Source organism: Cyprinodon tularosa, unplaced genomic scaffold (assembly GCF_016077235.1).
Source record: "Cyprinodon tularosa strain WSP-4 unplaced genomic scaffold, ASM1607723v1 ctg372, whole genome shotgun sequence".
Lineage (NCBI taxonomy): Eukaryota > Metazoa > Chordata > Actinopteri > Cyprinodontiformes > Cyprinodontidae > Cyprinodon > Cyprinodon tularosa.
The window spans coordinates 89,258-113,321 of record NW_024039088.1 but is presented as its reverse complement, the minus strand read 5'-3'; the positions used below and the strand labels follow the sequence as shown (position 1 = coordinate 113,321).

The window sequence follows — 24,064 nt, the reverse complement described above, 5'->3', positions numbered from 1 at the left end:
GGATGTAATGGCACATTTCAAACTTAAGAAAATGAAGCACGAGATCAAGGGATCAACCCAGAGGTTCTATAAGGTCTGGCAGCCGTTTCTAAAATATTTTCAATTACAATTCCCTGCTGGAAACACTGGAACATAATTGAGTAATGTAACCCTACTGCAACATGTCGATATTAATTTATGTATACATTTCTATGATTATTATTTTAGAATTTTTCTCTTCTCACAAATTTCTAATTTTTATATGTTATCCTTTTTGTTTTGTTTTTTTGTTTTTTGTTTTCATTTTACACTATTTTCCCTATGTTATTGCAATTCCGTGTTAATGCTGGGACTGTTGTTTGGTTTTTATTTTATATGGAAAATTCAAAATCCAATTAAAATATTTGAATAAGACATACTGGAAAGATAAAGTCCTTCTGGGTTTTTTTATGGAATAGTGTAACCCCTGTTTGTTTTGATTCCAAAGTATATATGTTATTTTTGTTAAGTTCTTTCAAAAGCGTTAATTCATAGCTGCCAACATATTGTATACCCCATTGAAGGCTGTGATTGTGCAAAAAACTAAATGCCAAAATATCTTACTTTGTTTTTTATTATTAACAGAAAACATCATCACATCAACATAATCCCATTGCACCCAGGGGCGTAGCTAAATGGGAGGCCATGGCCACCTTTAGCCAATCATTGGCCACCGCTATGGCTACCCCCACCAGTTTATTTCCCTCTAATACAGATGGTGGCAAGCATATTCTCAAGTAGAATATTCAAAACATTAAAATTTTTCATATAATAACAATTACGCGACAAAAAAAACATTGTGGTTAATTATGCACATCAATATAGTAACATTAAAGATAAGTACAGAATTAAAGCAGAAATAGATTTTGTGTTTTATGGGGTAAAGAGAAAATTATGTGTCTCTGCAAGTCATATTGGAGTCTTCAGTGAAATCATAGATAAACAAAAAAATATATATTAAATAATCAATTTATGTAGATATTAGTACTTGTTAATATCAATTTTATGCAGAATGATTATTGATAAAGGTAGGTAAGTAATGACAATGGAAAAGATGCTCGCCCCAAACTCAAACCTGTAAGAGTTTTATCCACTCTACCTTTTATCTAGAAAGCATGGGTGTTTTTCATATATTCGCCTAATTTTTAGCTAAGGCTGTGGGAAAGCATAGTTTGTCTTTATTTAGAAAATATGGATGTTTTACTCCTTAATGTTCCTGTTGGAACAGTGTAGATTGACCATAAAGTTTTGGTGCCTATTTACTTTCGACCACCCCTCAGAGTGCATTGGTTATTACCTGGCCACCCATAAAAATATCCTGGCTACGCCTCTGATCGCACCGCACATACTTCAAATAGTCCTGATTAGTTTGTAATGTTTTCAGACATGTAGACTTTATCAGTATTTAATTTAGCAATTAATAACAAACACATTATACGCTTTATTCCCAAAACGTCTTATAAGTAGTAGAACTTTAATTTCCCCATGGCTTGACGTTTATTTAATGAATTAATCATTCTCTCACTGAGGACCGATATACCCTGCATCGCTCTGATCACAAACTGTCTTATATGGTTTTTTATCTGAAAACAAAAGAGATGACTATCTTATTAATAGCATTATCGTCACTTTAAAATTTTATATACATAAATGCAGATTTGGAAAAGCGAAGCCGTTATGGTCTGTATTTAAAAAGGAAATCCATCTACTAAATGTTTCCTTGGACAAAATTCAGAAACCAAAAGCAAAAACTTTGTCATATCACCTCTCTAATTTATTTCAGCCCTCCCTCGATACAAATTAAAGAATAATGCTTACTTGGCATTTTTTTTTGTGTGTGTGTGTGTGTTTTTTGTTATTTTTATTTATCCATTTATCTTTAACTATAATTCTGTTATATTCGAAGTATGTAATTATAGATATCCTTTATTTTCGATTTTTTTTTCTCTCTCTCTCTCTTTGTGAAGCTTATTGCATAAACTTAACATCTGTTTACCTGGCAACTTGAAAGAAAAGAAAAAAATATTAAGAAAAGTGTTAGGAGGTATGATTGACTATAATATAGTCAATCATACCTCCTAATATAGTCAATCATAAAGCACAACATATTATGTTGTGCTTTATTATACTGTATTGACTGCTTTTGTCATTGTTGCTGTTCCAAATAAAGTTATAAAAAATAAATAAATAAAAACCCTGCATCGCTCTGCTCCACGTCTATAGTCAGTCACGTGATCTAACCTAGGACATTCAATTCAAGGTGTAGACAAATCCGGGGTACAGAAATATGAGTAAATTTGAACGGAATATTGAACACAGTTATAAACATTTTGGCTGAGGCTCTATAAAATGTTGGTGGGCGTTTTTTCCTCCCTCACCAGTGTTATACAGTACAGTTGTTTCGCCAAATGTGAATAAAACAATCCCGTTGTTCTACAGCTGCTGACGATTTTGTCCGCACCTTAAGTGTCTGGGACCAGGAAGTGGCGAAGCTGCCAAAGTCTACTACTAGCTACTCGTTAGTTTACTCGATGAAATAACATACATTGAAAAACATAAAAGAAGAGGGTTGTTTTTTAATAGCTTAATAGGTAATATGCGTGCTTGAACGGGGGTTTGTAAACACATTTCAGTGTAATTTAAGGTTAGAGACCGTACAGACTTCTAGCCAGCTTGTTTTGCTAATTGGTAGCTAACAGTTAACCTTAGCAGGTGTTGCGATGGCTGTGTCGCATATAAACTGCTTCGTGGCATGGATTTTATTGTGTGGTATGCTGTCTGGATCTAATGCGAGGATACATAAGCTCATTCTGAAGGTAAGTCTGTTGCATTGTTTTGCTTTAACTTAAGGTCGGCGTTAGCTAGCCTAAGCTAACACCACGGAGAATGACGCCACTCACAATGATGGGTTGACTACATTCAATGGCATGAAACTAGCTAATATCGAGCCATGCTGACGAAGTTATACAATACATAACTCAGTCATGTCTAAGTTATGTATTGTATAATTCAGAACATGCTGGAACCCGTTTAGCTTTTCGATTTAAGGCCATTTGGTTCAAAGATGAATGTAATAGAATAGAAAAACTTTGTCTAGCATACACAATGACGGCAGAAATTTGCTTTTGGCTTGCTCACACTGCAATGTAATCAAATACATTCAAATAAAATTATAAAAGAGTTCATTGCAGATACAGCAGCAGCAGATGCAGTTTATAAAGGGAAAGGAAGCAGAACAAAGTTACTTGTTGAGCTCCTTGATGGCAGAGGGCACTAAATAACTTCTATACACCCTTTCTTGGCATAAGGAAGTCTGTATCTCTGCCATGATGGAACGATCATCTGTCATCTTATGACTGACCTGATGCACTGCTTCACTATAATGCTGAGACTAATTGATTTGTTGTTGGCCTGTAATCTTACTGGCCTGTTCAACAACTCTGTCAAGTTTAGCTTTGTTTTTGGCAGTTAAATGATCAAACCACGTTAAATGTCAGTACTCTCTCAATGGAACACTGATAAACCCTCACAGGATATGGTCACTGGCTTTAAAACCCCTCAGCTGGCACAGCAGGAAGAGCCTTTGCTGGGCTTTCTCATAAACACAGTCAATATGTGCATTAAATGTGAAAGAATTGTCCAAAATGATGCCTAAATATTAACAAGATAACATATGTTTTGATCAACAAAAGTTTTAAATATTGTAAGCAGAATCATAAAACAGAAGAGGAATATAAGTGGCACTTATTGCACATATGGGTTTGTTGCATAGTAGTTATTAGATAAAGAAATATATTAAGCCATAACTGTGCTGAGTAACAAAGTATGAAAGTTAATATGAAAATGAATTATTTAGGCTTTACATGCTCCTAAAAGTCTTGTTTGTAGTTTAAAAAAACAAGACACTATGGTGTTTAAAAAGCTTTGTTTATGGTAACAGAAAAAAAGTTCTTGACAATTCATTATTTTAGCAATTTAGTTTAATTTTACTAAATACAAATGATTATCAGTTTTCTCGTTTACTTGCGTCTTCACTTTATTCAGCCCAGAAGTCACATTATAAATAAAACCTCCAAACTGTTTGTCTGGCTTGTTCGACTTGTGTCTGGCTTGTTTAGTATTATTCGACTGAATCTAATCTTGTTTCTGTTATTTTCAGAATGAAACACGGTTCGCTGTTGACATCAACAATTTTGGTTTCTTTGCAAATGGAACTCTATATGTGAACCTGACTTCTTTGGGGCTTAATGAAAAACTTGTAAACTACAGCATCTATCCAGTGAGTTCTTCTTTCTTTTTATTTTATTTCTATTTTTTAAATATTATAAAAGGGTGGAAAGAAATACTTTTTCTTGGGGCTCATTACCTCTGCAATTCTAGTATTTTCATCGTATATCCTGGTTGAGAAATTAACATAATTGTGGATGTAATAGATACAGTTTGCTTGTTTGTTTTCAATGCATACATTTTCTTGCATAGAGCTTGTGTAATTTACCCAGTGTTGAAATGCTTAATTACCCAATTCTGAAAAGAGGAAACTAGAACACCAAAAGAGGTTTTCTAGCTTGTATATAAAAAAACAAGTGTTTACTACAGCAGTCCATGCTGCTCTGCTGCCACTACTCCAGTTCCTTTGATGTTTTTTCCTTACTTTGACCCAAAAATTTATTTTTTTAAAGTTTATTTTCGTTTTCTATTTTTTACGAGTGGCTTAACAATTGTCCCACCAGGCCATATCTGGGTTTCCCCTAACAGTTCTGTTTTGTTTAGACTGAAGTGAATGGTTTAATGTAAAGCAGAACCAGCTACATAGTTTATTGTTGATGAAATAAAATAAAAAGCTTTTTCTTTCTTCACTGTCTTTACCAAACCACAAGGAAATTTTACTAATAAAATAAACATTAACACATCTTTACAAAGCGTATTTGTTTATTTGGTCAGTGATTGCTGATTGGAAGTGCCCATACTAAGCATTTTTAATCTGAATAGATCTATTGTTACACCCCAAATGAATCAGCATTTAGTATGTATGGTAGGAAGTCTTTTAATCAAGTAAGGGCACAATGCTGATGTAGCAATTGGTCTTGCTTAACAAACCCTAGAAAATTGTAAACAGTCTGTTGGGCGAAAAAAATAAAAAATAAACTTTAACCATCTGTGTTCTCACCTGTTTTTTTCTTTTATCATTTATGAAAACCAATAACACAGATTAGCTATAGCCAAAGCGGATTCATATTGATCTATTGTGTGTGGCAAGTGCAGCATGTAGATTCACTGTAACCATTCTGATTACCTCTAGGTTGGTTTTAGCCTGTCCAGGTCACGGGTTAATGGGGTGTTACCTTACACAGTGAGTACCGCCTTTATAACTAACCATCTGGTTACTTCAGGTTTCAGTCAGTTGGATAATGTTGTGATCTCTTTAGGCAGAGGAGAGTGAGGATTGCCCGCTCACAGCCACCAAGCAAACCAATGATGAGCCTCTCATCCTTTTTCTCATTGACATCATCAAAATGAGGTATGTTTAAAGATCAGCGGTTATTATTTTTTTCATGGGTTTAAGTGAAGTTTAAATGTATTTTTTTTTTTCTGTCTAGAGTCAATGTTTATGCCATGGGTAATCAAGATAATGTCCTGATAGCCAAAGCCAAGTCAGATAAGGCAAAAGGTTTGTGTTGTTGATATGTTGCACTTTCTCAAATTAACTAACCCAGTGGGAATGATGCAACTGTTTTATAGTGACTAAACTTAAACTTGAGTTTTATTCTGTATCTGTGATCTTTTGAAGAAAGGAAAGTTAGAGATGATGGGAATCAGCAGAAACCAGCAGATTCTAACAAAGTAAAGCCAGCTGAAGAAAATGACTCAGAAGATGGTAAAAAGACAAAGACAGCAGGTGGGAACAGTCAGGAGAATGGACAAGAAGGTGGCCAACCAAGTCAGAAGAATGCTCAAGAAGGTGGCCAACCAAGTCAGAAGAATGCACAAGAAGGTGGCCAACCAAGTCAGAAGAATGCACAAGAAGGTGGCCAACAAAGTACAAACAAAGAACAGTCAACCCCTTTTGAAGAAGCTAAGAAAGTGGAGGGAACCACATTCCTGGTAAATTGGGTTTCTTGATCATGAATAAATCTGAAGATTTCCTCTTTAAATCAATGTCTTAACTGTAATTTCATTTAGCTGAACCAAACAACCAAGCCGATTTTAGCACTGGACAAAATCAAGGGCTTCTATAACTTCAGTGTAAGTGCCCCTTTCTCTGCCTCTACATATAATTTGGGAGCGTTTGATTTGTTGTCCTATTAGGTTAAATATGTGTCTATTCCTCTACAGTTCCAGTTGGTGGTTGGCCCAAAGGCAGAAGGTCTTTACAGCCTGAAGTTCCACTACTGTCAGAACAGGATGCCTGGAATTAGGATTCCTTACTCTTTGAGAGTGAGTTCAGAGTGTTTTTACCAGTCTGTGCTCCCTTAGCTATCTGTCAGGGTTGATTTAATTATGCTTTCCTCTGCAGGTGGACGTGACAGAGACAAACCCAGGGAGCTTCCTGTCTGCAGCAGAAATCCCCTTGTCCCGCCTTTACATATGTATGGCTGGAGTCTTCTTTGCTGCAGCCTTGGTCTGGGTGTACACTCTCATGAAGCACAGGTACGTAACATAAATCATAGTCAAATTGTGACAGAATTTTCTTATTCAGTTTTATTTTCCAAGTTACTGGTAGCTCAATTACTCAGTCATATCTTTTATAGCCACTGTGGTTTGTTCCTTGGAGGTGGATACTGTTAGATGTAATCAAACTTCAAAAGTATTTTTGATAAATATATATATATTAGTGCTGTCAAAATTATCGCGTTATTAACGCGTTAACGCGAGGCCATTTTAACGGCGATAATTTTTTTAACGTGAGATTAACGCTATGTGGTTTTATGGTACAATTTTCCAAGTACATCCCGCTGCAGCCTGCGGGAAGGCAGGGCTATTTTCCCCCAGTGTATGTATAGGCTTCGAGAGCGGACCTCCTCAAGGGAAAAAGACGCTCATACACTGGGTGACGCTAGTGCCTTTTCTTTAAGCCCCACCACCAACAAACAAGTTGAGTGTCTGGTAACTAGTAGCAACCAGAAATACGCTGAGAAAAAAGATTACTGAGGTGAAATGGAATCTGCTACGGCACTCTTGCTGTCTGTGTACGCAACAGGTCGGTATCGTGTGTGTGTGTGTGTCTGTGTGTGGGTGGGTGGGTGGGTGTGTGTGTGTTCTCATTTTTGTTAAGAGGCTGAAAAGTAACTTTCTAGAGCATAGACTCCATCTAGTGATGTCGGTCTATTGATTTTGATGTATTGATTGAAAATTGTTCATTATTATCTTGGTTAATTAACATCTAATGTTAACTCTACTAAATTTTATAGCAGTAGGGTAAAATGCTTGTCTTTGTTCAAAAGACTGTATTAACTGTAAAGACTGTCTTTTACATCAGCCTGTTTTCAGGGCCTTTTTTTTTGGCTACATATTTGTTATTTTTTGCTACATGCCTCCCCATCTTCTTGCCATATGTTTCTATGGCATAAATCAGTATCTGTGACCTGTTTTCATTTAAAAAAAGAACATTGGCACAAACCTAGCCTGTATGTATTTTTTTGTATGTCATCGAGAGTATTTAAATGATTTTCAATCAGGAAAAAAATGTGCGATTAAAATGCGATTAATCGCGAGTTAACTCAGTCATTGATGCGATTAATCGCGATTAAAAAATTTAATCGATTGACAGCACTAATATATATATATATATATATATATATATATATATATATATATATATATATATATATATATATATATATATATATATATATATATACATACCTGGAATATTTTTCTTGTTAATGGGATTTACATTACACTACATCCCACAATCCAAACATCCTCTTGCTGCTTTATTCTGTGTTCTTGTTAAGCAGAGTGGAGTCTGCTGCACCCTCTTGCCTGCAGATGGCATGACGCCCACACCCAAAAAAAAAAAACATGGATCACTGCATTAAAGAAAGTACACATCCTAGATGGGCTTGGTTAACACAAAGATTTTTTTAAGATATGAAGGCTGCTGTATTTTTTTCCCCCACATATGTAAAAGTCAAGGCTAGCTAGCAAGCAGCTATGCTTTGGAATAAGCTGCAGATAACTTGTTCAAAACTAACCAAAAACATACAAATAATATTAATTATAAGAGGCCTCATATGGTTAAAGAGGAATAACTAGTTAGAGGGAAGCAGGAGAAAAAGATATATTGGCCTCTACTGAGGCCTTTTTTTTTTTTCCTCCTCTTATTCATTTTTTAGACACTTTTTCTCTTACGACCCTCGGCCAAAGAACCGTGGTGAGAAAGGTGAGCTTCAATGATTGTCTGAAACTATAGCTCACCTAATTATATGCGCCTGAAAGAACAGATAGCTAACGGGACGAGCACATAGGAAGGCCTTAAGTAAACATATCACCAAAATGATTGACAGTTAGGAGGACCACTTATTTAGATGATCCACCAGGAAAAAATAAAGTCCTCCACTATACCCTTAAGTTAGATTTTTAAGTATATTTTCTTTGCTTTTTTGCAGGTACAGTGTGTTTAAGATCCACTGGCTGATGGCAGCATTGGCATTCACCAAATCCACCTCTTTGGTTTTCCATAGTGTAAGGACTCCATCACATTCCTATTTGTTATATCTTCCTATCCACAAAAACTGTGTTTATCTCTTCTCTTTTTTTAACACAAGGTTTAACTCTTGTGTCTTCACAGATCAACTATCACTTCATAAACACGCAGGGGCGTCCTATTGAAGGCTGGGCCGTCATGTATTATATCACACACCTGTAAGTAATTTCTCCTGCCCTTTTCTCTGTTATGTTAGAATTATACATGGATTTTAACATGCTATATTTATACCAGACTGAAAGGAGCTCTCCTGTTCATTACACTGGCACTGATTGGAACAGGCTGGGCTTTTGTTAAATACATCCTGTCTGACAAAGAGAAGAAAATCTTCATGATAGTCATCCCTCTGCAGGTACTGTGTGTGGACTTGGAAAAATAGTCTTCATGGAAAGATTATGTAATATTTGCTAAACTTTGTAGCTTTTTTTGTTTTTCTTTGCAGGTCCTGGCTAATGTTGCATTCATCATTATAGAGTCTACAGAAGAAGGCACCAGTGAATACTATCTGTGGAAGGAGATCCTCTTTCTGGTGGACCTCATCTGCTGTGGAGCCATCCTGTTCCCTGTTGTCTGGTCAGTGTGGAGATGTAGAAGCTGTGTTTATTATACGGTTCTAGTTTAGTTCATTTCCGCATGACTCGGCTTAAAATAAACTTTTTTGTTGTTGTTAAACCGTACACATGAAAAACGGCTCCATTTCTACATGTTTCTTTACTAATTTGAAGTGAGTCTAGATGCAAACTGTAGTTGTAACAGTTTACCCTGATCTGCATATAACCTAATATCTAAAATGCTAACACCAACTTACCACTCAGAATTAGTCCCCGTTCTATGATCAGATGTCTCTGGAGGCCCAGCCTCTCTCAGGCCAATTTCCTCTGTCTCTGCTGAAGACAGTGAGGGGAAATCTTCAGCATCTTACGATCACAAAACAATCCTTCACAAAACTGACGGTGTCAAAAACCATTGATCTTTGCTTTTGATAAAAAATATATTGTTGGGTTTTAACAGCTAATTTGCTGGGAGTGGCGTGTTTACCTGAGTTGACCGTCTCATACTGAGAAGTAGCTCGGATGTGCTCCAGACCTACACCTGAATAGGTTATTGTAGCCACGCTGCAGTTTAAACATGTCACGTTAAAAAATTTCATTTCATTAAGACACTTAGTTTCTGATGGCTTTAGTCAATAGGAAAACATGTCAGTAGAATAATTGTTAACTTACAATATTTAAAGTGAGATGAGGATTAGCGTTAGCTTCTGTAAACTCCCCCAATCACTAAAGGTCCTGAGCAGAATGAAATGCTCTCTAGCTCCTAATGGCACTGTCACACCTTGACGATTTCGCCACTGTATGTCGACAAACGAAGAAGTTGGCAAAAACGCTGCTCTAAGTTGGATAAGTTATGGGTACGTTTTGTCTAAATTATGAGCACGCTGAAGCATACTGACACATGTCGACATATGTAAAGAAATGTTTGCGTATTGGCAGCATTTTGGTATAAAAAGGGGTTCACAGAAGGAAACAGCCTGTATTCCTCCTGACTGCATCCCCTCATAATGTGAGCGTGAAGGTGAGTGTGATGGAACCTCCCTGCATTCACGCCCATTGACACGACCACCAAACTTCCTAGACATGACGCTGAATCTGCTACGACTGCAAACCTTTTTTCTTTTTGTTTCGTTTTTTTGGCTGCCGGTAAACAGCAGCTAGATTAATATTGCGACAGTGAAGGTTAGAGAAATCTTCTATATGCCTCCGGGCGTATTGCTGCTCCCCTCAGGACACTGGCTTGTGAAATTTCATGTGCATTGCACTGCTGTGCATTATGCATAAGTTAGGCTGTCGTTGGACATAATTTCTAGACTCGTTATGAATAGTCTATGCATACGCCCAAAATTAAAAACAATACATTGAGAGCAGCATATGCCAACATTTTGTCAGGATGCAGAGCTGCACTGTGAGGTCTCCTGCTCTGCTAGAACCGGAGGTTTATTCAAAGACTTTCTAAGTAAAAGTGAAGTTGATTCAAAGCCTTTCTAAAGCAAAAGCTAGCATCGATAAACTCCCTGTGATGCTAGCTACCTTTCACAAGCAAGTGTTATCAGGGCTATCAGCTAGACTTTCTTGGTTTAACATGTAGTTTCAATTCTAACTTCCTCCTGCATTGTGCTCCTGGTTGCCTACGAATCTGTGAATCTTTCTATAAATATGTGCTGGGCTAAAATTAGGTGAATTTGGCTCTAGTGTAAAAGACTTTCATTTTTACCAGTAAAGCTCCTTGTCCATTCAGTCAATTTTCCATTAAATTTCCACCCCAGGATATCATCCATTTCTATTTAAACTAGTATTGAATTGGTCTGATAAGACCAAGTATTTATAGATGTCACTTTCTTCTTTCATGTTCCATTTATACCTTCCTGTTGATCACCCTTATCTTCACAGGTCAATCCGTCACTTACAGGAGGCTTCAAGCACAGATGGGAAAGGTTGGTAGTGTGAGTGTGTGTACAACTGTCTAGCCCTCAGAGTGAGGACCATTTTTCCAATTTCACCATCAAATTGAGGACCAGTTGTTTTAAAGTGAGGACATTTTGCCCGTCCTCACATGCTATTTTGCTAATGATAAGGTTTAGGGCTAAGGTGTCAACTGGTTAGGGTTAGGTATGCATTGATAATGGTTAGGTTTTATGGTTAGTTATAATGTTAGGGCATAGAAAGGGTTGAAAAGGACTGAAAATCAATGAAAGTCAATTGGAGTCAACACATGGCCGTCACTACGATGGCAGAACGAGCGCGTGTGTGTAAATATATACACTATATTGCCAAAAGTATTTGCTCACCCATCCAAATTATTGGAATCAGGTGTTCCAATCACTTCCATGGCCACAGGTGTATAAATTCAAGCACCTAGGCATGCAGACTGTTTTTACAAACATTTGTGAAAGAATGGGTCGCTCTCAGGAGCTCAGTGAATTCCAGCGTGGAACTGTGATAGGATGCCACCTGTGCAACAAATCCAGTCGTGAAATTTCCTCGCTCCTAAATATTCCACAGTCAACTGTCAGCTGTATTATAAGAAAATGGAAGTGTTTGGGAACGACAGCAACTCAGCCACGAAGTGGTAGGCCACGTAAACTGACGGAGCGGGGTCAGCGGATGCTGAAGCGCATAGTGCGAAGAGGTCGCCAACTTTCTGCAGAGTCAATCACTACAGACCTCCAAACTTCATGTGGCCTTCAGATTAGCTCAAGAACAGTGCGCAGAGAGCTTCATGGAATGGGTTTCCATGGTCGAGCAGCTGCATCCAAGCCATACATCACCAAGTGCAATGCAAAGCGTCGGATGCGGTGGTGTAAAGCACGCCGCCACTGGACTCTAGAGCAGTGGAGACGCGTTCTCTGGAGTGACGAATCGCGCTTCTCCATCTGGCAATCTGATGGACGGGTCTGGGTTTGGCGGTTGCCAGGAGAACGGTACTTGTCTGACTGCATTGTGCCAAGTGTAAAGTTTGGTGGAGGGGGGATTATGGTGTGAGGTTGTTTTTCAGGAGCTGGGCTTGGCCCCTTAGTTCCAGTGAAAGGAACTCTGAATGCTTCAGCATACCAAGACATTTTGGACAATTCCATGCTCCCAACTTTGTGGGAACAGTTTGGAGCTGGCCCCTTCCTCTTCCAACATGACTGTGCACCAGTGCACAAAGCAAGGTCCATAAAGACATGGATGACAGAGTCTGGTGTGGATGAACTTGACTGGCCTGCACAGAGTCCTGACCTCAACCCGATAGAACACCTTTGGGATGAATTAGAGCGGAGACTGAGAGCCAGGCCTTCTCGTCCAACATCAGTGTGCGACCTCACAAATGCGCTTCTGGAAGAATGGTCAAAAATTCCCATAAACACACTCCTAAACCTTGTGGACAGCCTTCCCAGAAGAGTTGAAGCTGTTCTAGCTGCAAAGGGTGGACCGACGTCATATTGAACCCTATGGATTAGGAACGGGATGTCACTTAAGCTCATATGTGAGTCAAGGCAGGTGAGCAAATACTTTTGGCAATATAGTGTATATATATGTGTGTATTTATTTATTTATTTGTATGTATTTAAAGGCTGCCGTTTGTTCTACCTGTTTTGATTGTGGTCTTGGATTTTTCCAGCTGCCATGAACCTGGAGAAGCTCAAGCTGTTCAGGCATTACTACGTCATGGTGAGAAAGGCTTCTTTTAATCAATAGTACTGATCATGCAGTGTTTTCTAGGTCAACTTGATGCAGTTGCTATGTTTACATTTAGTCTAAAATGTTTTTGTTTTTGTTCAGCTTTATCACACTCATCAAACTACATCCTTTGCTTAGATTTTTAAATTTAGCTGAGTCATTGCTGCAGGGCTGAGCAAACCTTATCTCTAAGATATGAATATGATACTTCACTGCAAAACAAGACTTTCATCCAATTTTTAGACTCCATCTTAGGGTATTAATTTGTTTTGTTTGCCTTTCTTAGATTGTGTGCTATATCTACTTCACAAGGATAATAGCAATTCTGCTGAAGATCACAATGCCCTTCCAGTGGCAGTGGTGCTATGAGGTAAGACGTCAGCAGCGCACATTGACATTTCCCTGACTTTGTTGCACAGCTCCTGTATTTAAAAGGTCAAACACCGTATGGAGCAGAATCATAAGCTAGGAGCTATTATTTTATGTCACTGTCTGGGTGATATCAAATTAACTTTTTCAAAACCTCACAAAAAGGCCTTATTGCCATCCCTGACACCTAAAAGGCCTAATATAGACTGATTAACAGGTGAATAGAAGCTGTTTCGGTTACCATCAAAATTATAATATTTCTGATTGGTCTAATGGCTCTCTCTGTAAGCACATTTTATTTAGCCATACCAAGGGGGATACTGGCTCTTTCGCTTTAAGACATATTTGTTTTAGATCTGTTTATCACAGCTCTCTGAGGGTGATATTCTAACTTACTGAGGTCTATAAAAATGACGCCCTCCTCTTTTCTCAGTTTTTGGTGGAGGTGTCAACTTTGATCTTCTTTGTGCTGACGGGCTACAAATTTCGACCAGCATCCAATAACCCCTACCTCCAGCTTCCCCAGGATGAAGAGGATGTAGAGATGGATGAAGTGTAAGTATGTTAGATTCCCCTTAATTTAGTTTGTTAGCTCATATATTAAAAGATCCTAATCTGTCTTTTCTTTACTTGTGTTTTCTTCTGTAGAGTGACGGAGTCAGGAGCACTGGAAGGCATCTCCAAAGTTAAGAAGACGTCTAACGGACGTGAGCGCCAGAAAGAGCCTGCTCTGTAGGTGGAGAGCTGCTTGTTTTTCAGAGGGACCAACCGAGCCGCCCGCGGCCAGGCCAGCTGGGTGTGAAGAGGCTCACATGGACCAAGGCTCCCCACTTCCACAGACTGCTCTCTGTTTAAAACTCATCAGTGGTTGCAAAGCTTGTGGCCACTGTCTGGCTATGCAAAAAGAAAGGAAAAAAACAAAACAAAAAAAAAACGTTATGATTATAAAATACGGCTAACATGATGGACGCTCACTGTTTTGTTGGGGACACTCCACCCAGAACCCGAAGGGTTTCAGGAGCCTTTTTTTCCCCCTCATGGACAGTTGGAGATGTGGAACAGAGCTCTGGAATCCATATTTTTCTCGTCTGTTTCTCTCCAAAGATAATTATTATTATTATTATTTTAGACAAAGACTTGCTTTTGGGAGTGTTAATGTCAGCTATTTAAAACGGTACTTCTACCACTTGGTTGTATCTTTTTTTTGTGATATGGGGACATTTATGGCTGTGAGATGACACAAATTTTCTTCCTTTGGATAAAATAACCCATGCTCAGGTTAAAGAGAAAAAAAGCTCATTGGTGTATTTATAACAGTCAATTGTTTCCAACCTGTCACACAGCACCATACACCTTCTCCTCATTGGCTTTGATTTATACATTAAAACGTTTAACAGGAAGATTTATTTCAAGATGTCGCGGTTTTTTGCGTATTGAAACGTTTTCTCTATCATCTGTGTTGGAGCATTAGCCGTTCCTCCCAGTGTGTCGTTTTGGAGTGCTGCTGTAATTTAGTGCTTTAGTGGTTGGAAACAACCTGCTTATTCCCCTTATTGACCTGAAGAACTTTAATCGACGTAAGAGAGAAGTTTCGGTCGTATTTTCAGGACGGCTGAGTCTTTGTGAGCAGAGAAGGACCGGAACTGATTTTTGAATTTAGCTGCTTTTAGTTTTAAATTCTTTTGCTCTTGATGTGACTCTTATTTAATTAATCACAGGTGACTTCAGCAGCGTGTGCAGCCAGACAGGGTAGGTGACCATTGATTAAAGGCTATTTGTAAATATGACTGTTCATACAAGAAGAGGTGGATGTGTTGAAGGCTGCCTAGTGTTTCAGGATGTTATCAGCTTAGTTTCAGTGAGGGTTTCTGTTCTTTCATTACTCATTTAAATGGACCCACTGGGAAGAAAAGATATAAAAATGCTACTGAGATTTATCCCCAGTCGCTCCTGTCCAAGAGGACAGATCTGCACAGTGTTTACACACAGAACCCGTCGAGAGGTAACAGTATAAATTCAAGTGAGTTGGCTGAAGACATCTTTTGTTTTTTTATTGTTACAGAAGGTTATTGGATGTATGTATGAACTGTCACAATAAAGTTGAAGGTTTTAAAAGCTCTCGGGTCACTCTGTTGTGGATAACGGTCATAATATGATTTAAAATCTGTTTTCTGTTGAATTAATTCATTAAAAAAATAAATCTCATTTTAAAGGAAGACCCTGTTAGGGCGAACTACAGTCTGCTTTTTGTTTTGTTTTTGTTTTTTTCTTGTCCCATTTAAATGTCAGATGAACAAAAAGGGGGGAAAAACTACCTAAATCTAGTGAATTCTCATTACAGTGTTAAAATCAAGTCCATGCATGTTTTTGGACATGTTTCTTTAATCCTATTGCAACTGGTTACTTTTTCTTCTCTCATAAGTGCCATTAGTTTTGTGTTGAATGTTAGACAGTATATTCTACTGGACTTGGTAATCATGCCTAAATGTTCAATTCAAAAATACTTTAATAATCCCAAAGGGAAATTAAATGTTGCTTTAAAGGTGTTGATAACTGTAGACAGGAAGGATCTCCTGTAGCTGGTCTGTCTTGCATCAGATCTGGAGAAGCCTCTTACTAAAATGACACTCTTTTGGTTGAATAAAAATCTTCTGAAGGAAGGATGCTAGATGTACATAATGTAATAAATAATTCTTCTTTGTGAAATAGTCACCAGAAGTTCAGAAAGAGTTCTTAGAACAGAACTGACCTTCTCAATTAGCTTATTGAACTTTTTTAAGTCTTGCTCTAATACTGTTACCCCAGCAGATGATGGAAATAGTTTTTTTTTTTTTTTTGGATCAAACAAATATAAATCATAGGAAATTCCCATCTTATACCACTGTGGCCAGTTAATTGATTTTCCCCCAGTATACATTTTTTTAGCATTACATAAATGAGCAAGTGATGACTTAATAAAATCCCAACGATCCGCTCTATGTAATTTATTCCAAATTAATTTGGCTGCTGTAATAATGGGATGATAAACCGGAGAGGTTTATCAGAGGGATTAAAAGCAGGTAAGCAAGCTCTAATTGTTTTGCATATAAAACCTAACAATACCATTTAAAATAAGCTAAGGGAAAAACCACCTTTGTCAACGCTTGCTTGTATCTATTTGATACTCATGCAGTGATGTGATTTACCCCATAAAAAAATCCAATATTAAGACATCTAGCTTTTAGAAAAGGAGTACTGACAGGAATATTACAGAGGATTTAGAAAACATTTGACACTGTCATTTTCTTTATAGAGTTCATTTTTCCCCACAGGGACAAGTGAATTTTACACCACCTACCAAAGTTAGTTCTTATTTTTTGCATCAAGGGACAGGTATTCATTTGAACCATATTATTATTATAATCAGATGGATTTTAGGTTTTGATGTAGAGGGATGTGATGGAAACCAAAAAATTTAGAAAGGTTTTACCATTTTTTAGTAGGTTTATGTGTCATTAAGTCAACTGATTTCAAACAGAGTCCCCAGGACCCACTATCCTGCATGCTTTAGGTATTTCCCTGCCTCTAGTTTAATGAATTGGGGATTATCAGGCCCTGGCAGTCTGCAGAAGCTTCTGACGAGGGAGTGCAATTATTTAATGCTGGTGTGCTGGAGCAGAGACCTAAAACATGCAGGACAGTGGGATCAAAGGACAGAGGCGTAGCCACAATTTTTTAATAAGGGTGACGAGGCAATAACCAATGCACATTAAGGGGGGGGGGGGTGTCAATCTACTCTGTTCCAAAACGAAAATGAACAACAACATCCATATTTTCTAAATAAAGACAAACTATACTTTCCTAAAGCCTTTGCTAACAAATAGATGCATATATTTAAACATCTATGCTGTCTAAATTAAAGATGTAGTGGATGAAATTCTTTCAGTTTTTAGTTCTGGGGCGAACATCTTATTATCATTACTAACCTACTTTTATTAACAATCATTCAGCATAAAATGTATCTTTAAATGTACTAATATCTACATTAAATTGATTACTTATTGTTGAAGTAGTTATTTTTCTGATTCCAGTGAAGATTCCTAGATGACTTGCAGAGACATCATTTTCTCTTTACCCCATATAAGACAAAATCTAATTCTGAAAAGAGAAAAAAAAAATTAAATTGAAGCATAAAGAGGAGTTAGACCTTGAGGCAACAGTCTTCTTAAACAGAACAGAGATACGTTTATGGATAAACCAGGAACATTATCCATTTCATGAGTCACAGAAAATATCTCTTTACAGGCAATGTTGTTGGGGGGCATTAAATTGGCTATAGAAGCAAAACAGCACATAGTTCCCCACCAGGTAGAGACCTAATGTTTTTGTTTCCACTCACAAGATGAGAAATTATATTTTTTAATCATTAAGAGGTTAAAAAAAAACTACCGTACCCAGAAAGGATCCTGTGCCTAGTCTGGAAGCTCCTCCCACTATAGGCGGGCCCCGGGCCCCATCCTCTCCTCCTCTCCTCTCCTCTCCTCTCTGCAGTAAACCCTCCAGCTCCTGTCCGGCTGCAGCGCACTGCAGTCTCCATCACTCCTCCACCCTGCGCACTCCTTGCAGCTGGGAAATAAACCCTCACAGGCCCGCCACAATGTAAGTACTGATATCAAAGCATCGATTATGATCATTACTTTAACCCTAAGCTTTATCTGTTGCATAATGACTTGCAAATTTAATTATCTCGGCTTGATGCAGAAAGTTCATTTTTGTTGCATTTTTTTAAAACCGTGCGTATTTACATGGGCTGCTGGTTAGTGTGCATGATCACAGAGCACATATTTACAGACTGCATTATTTATTTGTCCTTTTAAAGCTGTGAATAACAGTATCCTGTCACAGGATCTTCTGATAGAGGTAATAACTGATCATCCATGACCTTAAAACGCCTTTGCTTTGGTGAACAGACTGATGATGCAGCAGATTTCTCTCCTCAGCAGCAGGAACACGTGTCCTGTTTCATCTCTGCAGTGATGAAATCCACTCCTGAATGCTGCAGCAGCCTGATTCACTGCCTGGCATTCCCCTGCTGTCTGCCAGGAGTCCTTTAACTTCATCTTATTCTTTAATCGGGGTCGTTTAACTTTCCAACATGTTTTCTTTACTTCTTCACTTTCTGAGCTCCATATACAACATTTTCAGCTTTTTCTTTAAAATTTTGTTCAATGTGTCATGAAAAAAAATATTTATTAGACAAAGACACATGTCTGTGTGTCCCTTTTTCAGGAGGTTTATCACAGGTGTAGCTGTTTTGGCCCTGGTGGTTTCGATTGAAGGCAGTGTGGGGTAAGTTGACAGCTTCAAGTTTGAACACATCTGTCATGCATGCATCTATCATGCATTTCTATTTCAAATCTGAATGAAATGTGGGGAAAGTAGCCTGATGCATCTTGACGACTTAAGTTTTATTTAGCGATCAATTAAAATCAGCAGAAAAAACACAGCATATTGCAGCAGTTCTATCAGGATAAGCCGCATTAAAGGCTCAAACTATATCTAAGTATATCAATGGAAAGTTTAGTGGAGGGAAAACATCGGGTAGAAATAGTTCAAAAGACAGCAAGAATAATCACACCATTTAGATAATTATGAAGTAAGGCTCATTGGTTTGCAGTGAATTAGAGCCTCATGAGCCACCATACACAGATGCAACCCTGTCATTAGCTCCTACCTGTTAGTTTATAACTTTGTGTGAGGTGCATCAGTGTCACTTTTGTTTTACTGGTGTCAAATGTCATAAAGTTAGTGCAGACTGTATAACTTAGCATGCCTTTAATCCCAACCAGACTGTGTTGAGCTCCATGTTGATTTTACAGAGTGGTCTGGGACCCTGTTTGGCGAATCAGATACAATTCTTTAAGCAAAACTAGTTAGGCACCTTACTTGGTTCCCAACTGGGTCACTTATGTTTGTTTTATAGGAAAATCTGTCAAATGTTTTAATTTATTGATTTAGAATGTCCTATTTTTACTGTTTCCAGGTTGAAACCTATAAATAATTTGTTAATATAGTTAAAAATGTCAAATACGTCATCTGAAACCAATGATTAAGCAAAGTTCTTACCTATATGGGCCTCATATATAATTGTTAACCTCTACTGACTGTTCCTCTGGAATATTCCTGGTGCACAAATAGCCAACAATAGAAAAAAACGGAAAATATTAAATGTTACATCAACAAAGATTGGAAATATTTAGTAATCATTGATACCCTCTTTCATTAATTTTTTTTTTCTTTGCATCCTAATCATCCTCCTGCTAAATTAATAAAATCCTCATCAGCCCAGGCTGATTGACTCGGCTTGTTTTCATTACCAGCTGTTTTAGAGACAATCTAAAAAAAAAATGAACAGACCTCAAAATGCATCAAGGTGACACATTTTATGAAATTCAAGCTGACCTTTTTGGTTATCTGTCATTTTTACCTTATCCGACCTTCTATAAGCTCAGTATCAGAGTTTTTATCCACTTTTGTCCCTATCTGTCCTCTGTCCTTCATACCAATCCTGTGTTTATGCCTTTTTAGATTAGAAGAGGTGACGCTTTGACTGATGTGATAACATTAATTAAAATGTGTTTCCTTGTATATTTTTTCACTGTGTTGCAGACCAGCTACCAACACCAGCTTCTGCACCGAGTCCAGGGAATGTCTGGAATATGAGCTGATCTGCAAAACAGACGAGTATGAAGTGAGTCTGAAGTGCCAACAAGCGGCTTAAACACAAACCCTGCTGCTTCTAGAATTCATATCTGTCACCTTTCATGGTTGTGTGTGTTCAGGTGCGACATATCAGCCCCACTCGCTGGGTGTCAACAGATGCAGAGGCCTATTTTATGGGGGTGGGTGCAGCCATGGCTTTCAGGAGGCTCTTCATGTATATCAATGGAGGAAATGAAGAAGGTAAGGATGGGAGAGGAGACGAATCTGTCTTACTCAATAACTTTTGATTAATTAAAATTCTGTGGGTTTTTGTCTAGGTGTGAAGATGGAGATGACAGCTCCTGTACTGGTGAAGGTCCCAGAAGAAACCACGATGTGGGAGCCTGCTGTTTATACGCTCAGCTTCCTGCTGCCGTCAGCCTATCAGGATAAACCGCCTGCACCCACTAATGACAAGGTGAACTAGATAGAACCTATAACTGCAGAAGGATGCAGTTTCTCTGTTTGGGTTGGGCAGCTGTCCTTGAAAGTTAGAAGGTTGAACTCTGAGGAGCTCTGCATAATGTGATCAGGGTTGTTTCTTCTGTTTTTTTTTTTTTTCATCTTAACGATCAATAATAGGCACTGATGCAGAAAACTGAGTCTGTCTCTCATCCTGCTTTCACTCAGAGGAACAGAAAGATAAAAGCTTTTGGCTCCAAACATATTTCTTATAAATCCATATAGACAGATTAATAAATGCATCCCCTGAAACTTGATGACTTTAAATCTATTCAGTTATTAACTCAGATCTAAACCCAGGAGTGTGTTTCCAAACCAGTCATAGCATTGTAGCTTTGGCTGCATGTTCAGATTATTGTCCTACTGGAAGGTTCCTGCCCTTTTTCCAGCCAAGTTTTGCATTTTATTAACCTGTGTCGCCCAGTCTTCATGATGCTGTTAAACTAATGTTTTCTACCAAAGCAGTCAGATTGACTGTATCTACTTACCGGGAAATGTCTGAAGTCAGTTCATCACTTTAAATTATTATTATTTTTTAATACTGTCAGAATAGAATTGCATTTGTAAAAATAATGATGACCTCCTTTCCGTTGATCTATCACATAAAATCTAAACGCAACACACAGAAGCTTTGGTTGGAGGGTTGGAGTGTGGCACAGATTACAGGTTATCATAACCTTTTTATATAACTGCTAATATTTTAACCCTTTTTTGGAAACTTGATGAAATACTTAGTTGTTCTTGGAGGAGAGAGTGTGACCTTATCACTTTTGTGGGTTTTGTTTTTTGTTTTTTTAACGGCACTAGTGGCTCATTTTTTTATACTGTAGGCTGACAGGAAAGGGGGTATGAGAGACAACAGGTAAGACTCACGTCAAGGACTAAGGCCGCCGTCGTGCGCGCTAACCACAGAGCCAACGAAACTTGCCCCTTCAATTTTGTAACATTTAAAAGAAAAATTTTTTTTTTTATTTAAAAGAAATTTCATGGCAAAAACCAGAGTACATGTAATTACAAAAAAATAATAATAATAATTAATTAGTTTGGTTTAAACTAAATAGTGTTTCTATAAAAATAAATTGTTGCAATTTGCCTTTTTTGCTACATATTGGTATTTAGGGTTAAAGGTTTATACCAAAAATCATCACATATTTGTTCTTATTGGGGTAAAATAATATTAATCTTATTTTCCCTGATTCAGCAAAAGGAAAGGCATCGTTTGCTCTGGGTAAGACCTGCACTGGTTCATCACTTTAGTTCAGACACATTAATGCATCTGGATGGGTTATAGTTGGTAACTCAGAAAAACTGGACAAAGACCTTCACAGAGAGTAGAAGACCCTTTTAGAATACTCAGTGCCAGTGGCTGAAGTATCAGAAGTATCATCTGGGATGTCGATCTTGCTGCTTCCTGATATGTTTTCCTTGTTTTTTTCCACAGCTGTATTTTACTGAGATGCCGGAGATGGACGTGTACGTGAGGAGCTACGGAGGCTGGATGATGTCGGTCACCTCCAGGCTTCACTCCCACATGCTGACCAAAGAGCTTCAGAGGGTGCACGCTTCCTACAACCACAGTTATCACTATGGAGTGGGTTATGACAGGTAGGTAACATTTTACTCCTGTTTGCTCCAGTAATGTCAAACCATGTTCTATTTTATCTGGAAATTCCTTTCCAAACACTTCTATGCACTTGTCTTCTGCTCTTCCTCTTGTGCTTGCAGTCCCTTAAAGCTGCTAAACAGGCATAATGAGGTGTGGTACGTGGCTGAAGGCCAACCGGTTTGCACAGATCCACAGGAGCCCACTCCTGCACACACTCCCCGGCCCACGCCAACACACTTACTCCTGGACTCCTCTTCTGAAATGCTGTCTGATTCCCCCTACCTCACTCCAGCTAACCTGTCCTCAAACACAACCTTTAACTCCTCCTCTCTGCCGTCCTCTGACCCTTCAGCTGTCCTCCCATCTGAAACGCTGGCAAACAATCTCTCTGACCATCACACCGAGGCCGCTTTCAGTCCCCCTCCAACTTCCACCGTTATCTCACAGGACCCTGCCGCAGCCAACATGTCCGACCCGACCTCTGCGAGCCCTTCCCTGGAGCCGGAGCACGATGCTGGTGTGTGGAACATCACAACCAGCAGCTCCGTGGACACACAAGCTGACCCTGACACTAAAGTCCAACCAGATGATGTCCATTAGCAACACAGAAGCTATCACACATGGTGTTAGATACTCTGATATGATGTACTCTTTTCTTTCAATATGCAATCTGCTCTTATTGTACCACAGCGTTTCCCCTGCAGCCTCCTCCTCAGCCCAGTGTATGTCTGTTCACTTTGTCACTCTGAAGTTATCATGATACTGCATTCTTATCTAAATAGCATAAATGTTAGGTTAAATCAAATGTAACTGTTAGGACTTTAATGAGAATCTGGGATTTACCGCAACATAATATTACATCTGTAGAGAGGAAACAGTCCTAATGTGGAGTTTGACGTTACTGAATTTTTCTGTGCAGCTTCAGCTTTCTCTGAGCTTCATTGCCTACTTTCTTCCTCTGCTGTTCGTGTGGAAACATATTGAGTCGTGAAATCAGCGAGTGCATTTAATGGGGTCTTTGCTGCAGAGAAAATAATCACACGAAATGTGAAAGTTTCCCAACTGTCTGTGAAGCCATTCATTACTGGCTTAAATCATTTCAAATAGCCTCTGCGACTGCTTGGGCCTCCAGACCAACAGGGGGCATCCAAGAGTGACAAAATTCTCACACTAAATTAGTTTGACCTTTGTGATATTTTTGACTCTTAAACTGCAGAAAGCAATAAGGATAACAATTCCAGCACATTTTAGATTATTTCATACATAAAACCTTTTCATATTCTTCATTGCTATTGCTTAAAACCATTAATGAGACTAAACATATAACTTCAGCTCAATTCATTAAGATAAATCTTTTGCTATGCAATTTGGTCACAAAGGTTTTAGCTCATAAAATACAATATAAACAACTTTCCAGAGTAGGAGAAAAAAAAACAATGCAGAGAAAAGATCAATGCTTGAAGTATTTCGCTTTAAAATCTTCATTATTGTTAAGATGCTTCAATCTTTATCCAAACTGAGCATGAATGATTAAAAATCACCAAAACTTGTGACCTTTAATTAGACTTTGACAGTTAAAACTTGGTTAACTTCAGTCTTCCTTTTGTAAAAAACTCATTTGTCCAAGGCTTTCAGTGACTGATGGGTTACAAACTGGCATTCATGTGTTAAGACTGCAACAAAGATCCTAAATAACTGTGCTGCATCCAGTGCAATAAAAAGTATTTATATTAATTAAAAAAATCATTCTGTAGTAATGCATCTCAGAGCTATGTGGTGAAGGAAGACGCAATAAAACAGTACACTCTTGAATGCTTCTTATAAATGCTTTTTGACTTAACCCTATTTACCTTATTTCAACTCACAGCTGGGAATCAGGATGCAGCTTGAAGAGGGGAGTGATGGTTCCTTCTCAGTAGATGGACACAGATTACCTGGGTCAGTTTC

At 38.2% G+C, this 24,064-nt stretch overlaps 2 protein-coding genes across 4 annotated transcripts; both read left to right on the top strand.

Annotated features, from left to right (window-relative positions):
- Nucleotides 1-2,469: 2,469 nt before the first annotated feature.
- Nucleotides 2,470-15,424, top strand: LOC119790845 (protein GPR108-like). Of its 3 annotated transcripts, none has more exons than XM_038296566.1 (19): nt 2,470-2,834; nt 4,178-4,297; nt 5,318-5,368; nt 5,445-5,536; nt 5,616-5,686; nt 5,807-5,944; nt 5,978-6,120; nt 6,199-6,261; nt 6,352-6,453; nt 6,533-6,666; nt 8,628-8,703; nt 8,810-8,883; nt 8,960-9,077; nt 9,168-9,298; nt 11,170-11,213; nt 12,881-12,930; nt 13,226-13,309; nt 13,742-13,863; nt 13,957-15,424. In XM_038296566.1, the coding sequence occupies exons 1-19, from the start codon at nt 2,739-2,741 to the stop codon at nt 14,042-14,044; spliced, it is 1,797 nt and encodes a 598-aa protein (XP_038152494.1). In that variant the 5' UTR covers nt 2,470-2,738; the 3' UTR covers nt 14,045-15,424. The 3 variants fall into 3 exon arrangements, with proteins under 3 accessions (XP_038152494.1, XP_038152495.1, XP_038152492.1); XM_038296567.1 differs by having other exon boundaries at nt 5,807-6,010; nt 6,044-6,120; XM_038296564.1 differs by having other exon boundaries at nt 5,807-6,120.
- A 2,391-nt stretch (nt 15,425-17,815) lies between these two features.
- soul5l (heme-binding protein soul5, like) lies at nt 17,816-23,929 on the top strand. The gene is made up of 7 exons (XM_038296607.1): nt 17,816-17,946; nt 18,577-18,636; nt 19,957-20,038; nt 20,130-20,250; nt 20,328-20,467; nt 21,953-22,116; nt 22,237-23,929. Coding segments are annotated over exons 1-7 (1,050 nt in total). The 5' UTR covers nt 17,816-17,944; the 3' UTR covers nt 22,718-23,929.
- Nucleotides 23,930-24,064: the final 135 nt, after the last annotated feature.

Excerpts from the sequence above, each read along its gene's own strand:
- LOC119790845 (XM_038296564.1), top strand. The coding sequence starts at position 2,739 with ATGGCTGTGTCGCATATAAACTGCTTCGTGGCATGGATTTTATTGTGT. Across the intron at positions 4,298-5,317 it reads TAAACTACAGCATCTATCCA|GTTGGTTTTAGCCTGTCCAG; the intron begins GTGAGTTCTTCT and ends GATTACCTCTAG. Across the intron at positions 8,884-8,959 it reads ATGTATTATATCACACACCT|ACTGAAAGGAGCTCTCCTGT; the intron begins GTAAGTAATTTC and ends TATTTATACCAG.
- soul5l (XM_038296607.1), top strand. Across the intron at positions 20,039-20,129 it reads GCAAAACAGACGAGTATGAA|GTGCGACATATCAGCCCCAC; the intron begins GTGAGTCTGAAG and ends GTGTGTGTTCAG. Across the intron at positions 20,251-20,327 it reads CAATGGAGGAAATGAAGAAG|GTGTGAAGATGGAGATGACA; the intron begins GTAAGGATGGGA and ends GTTTTTGTCTAG.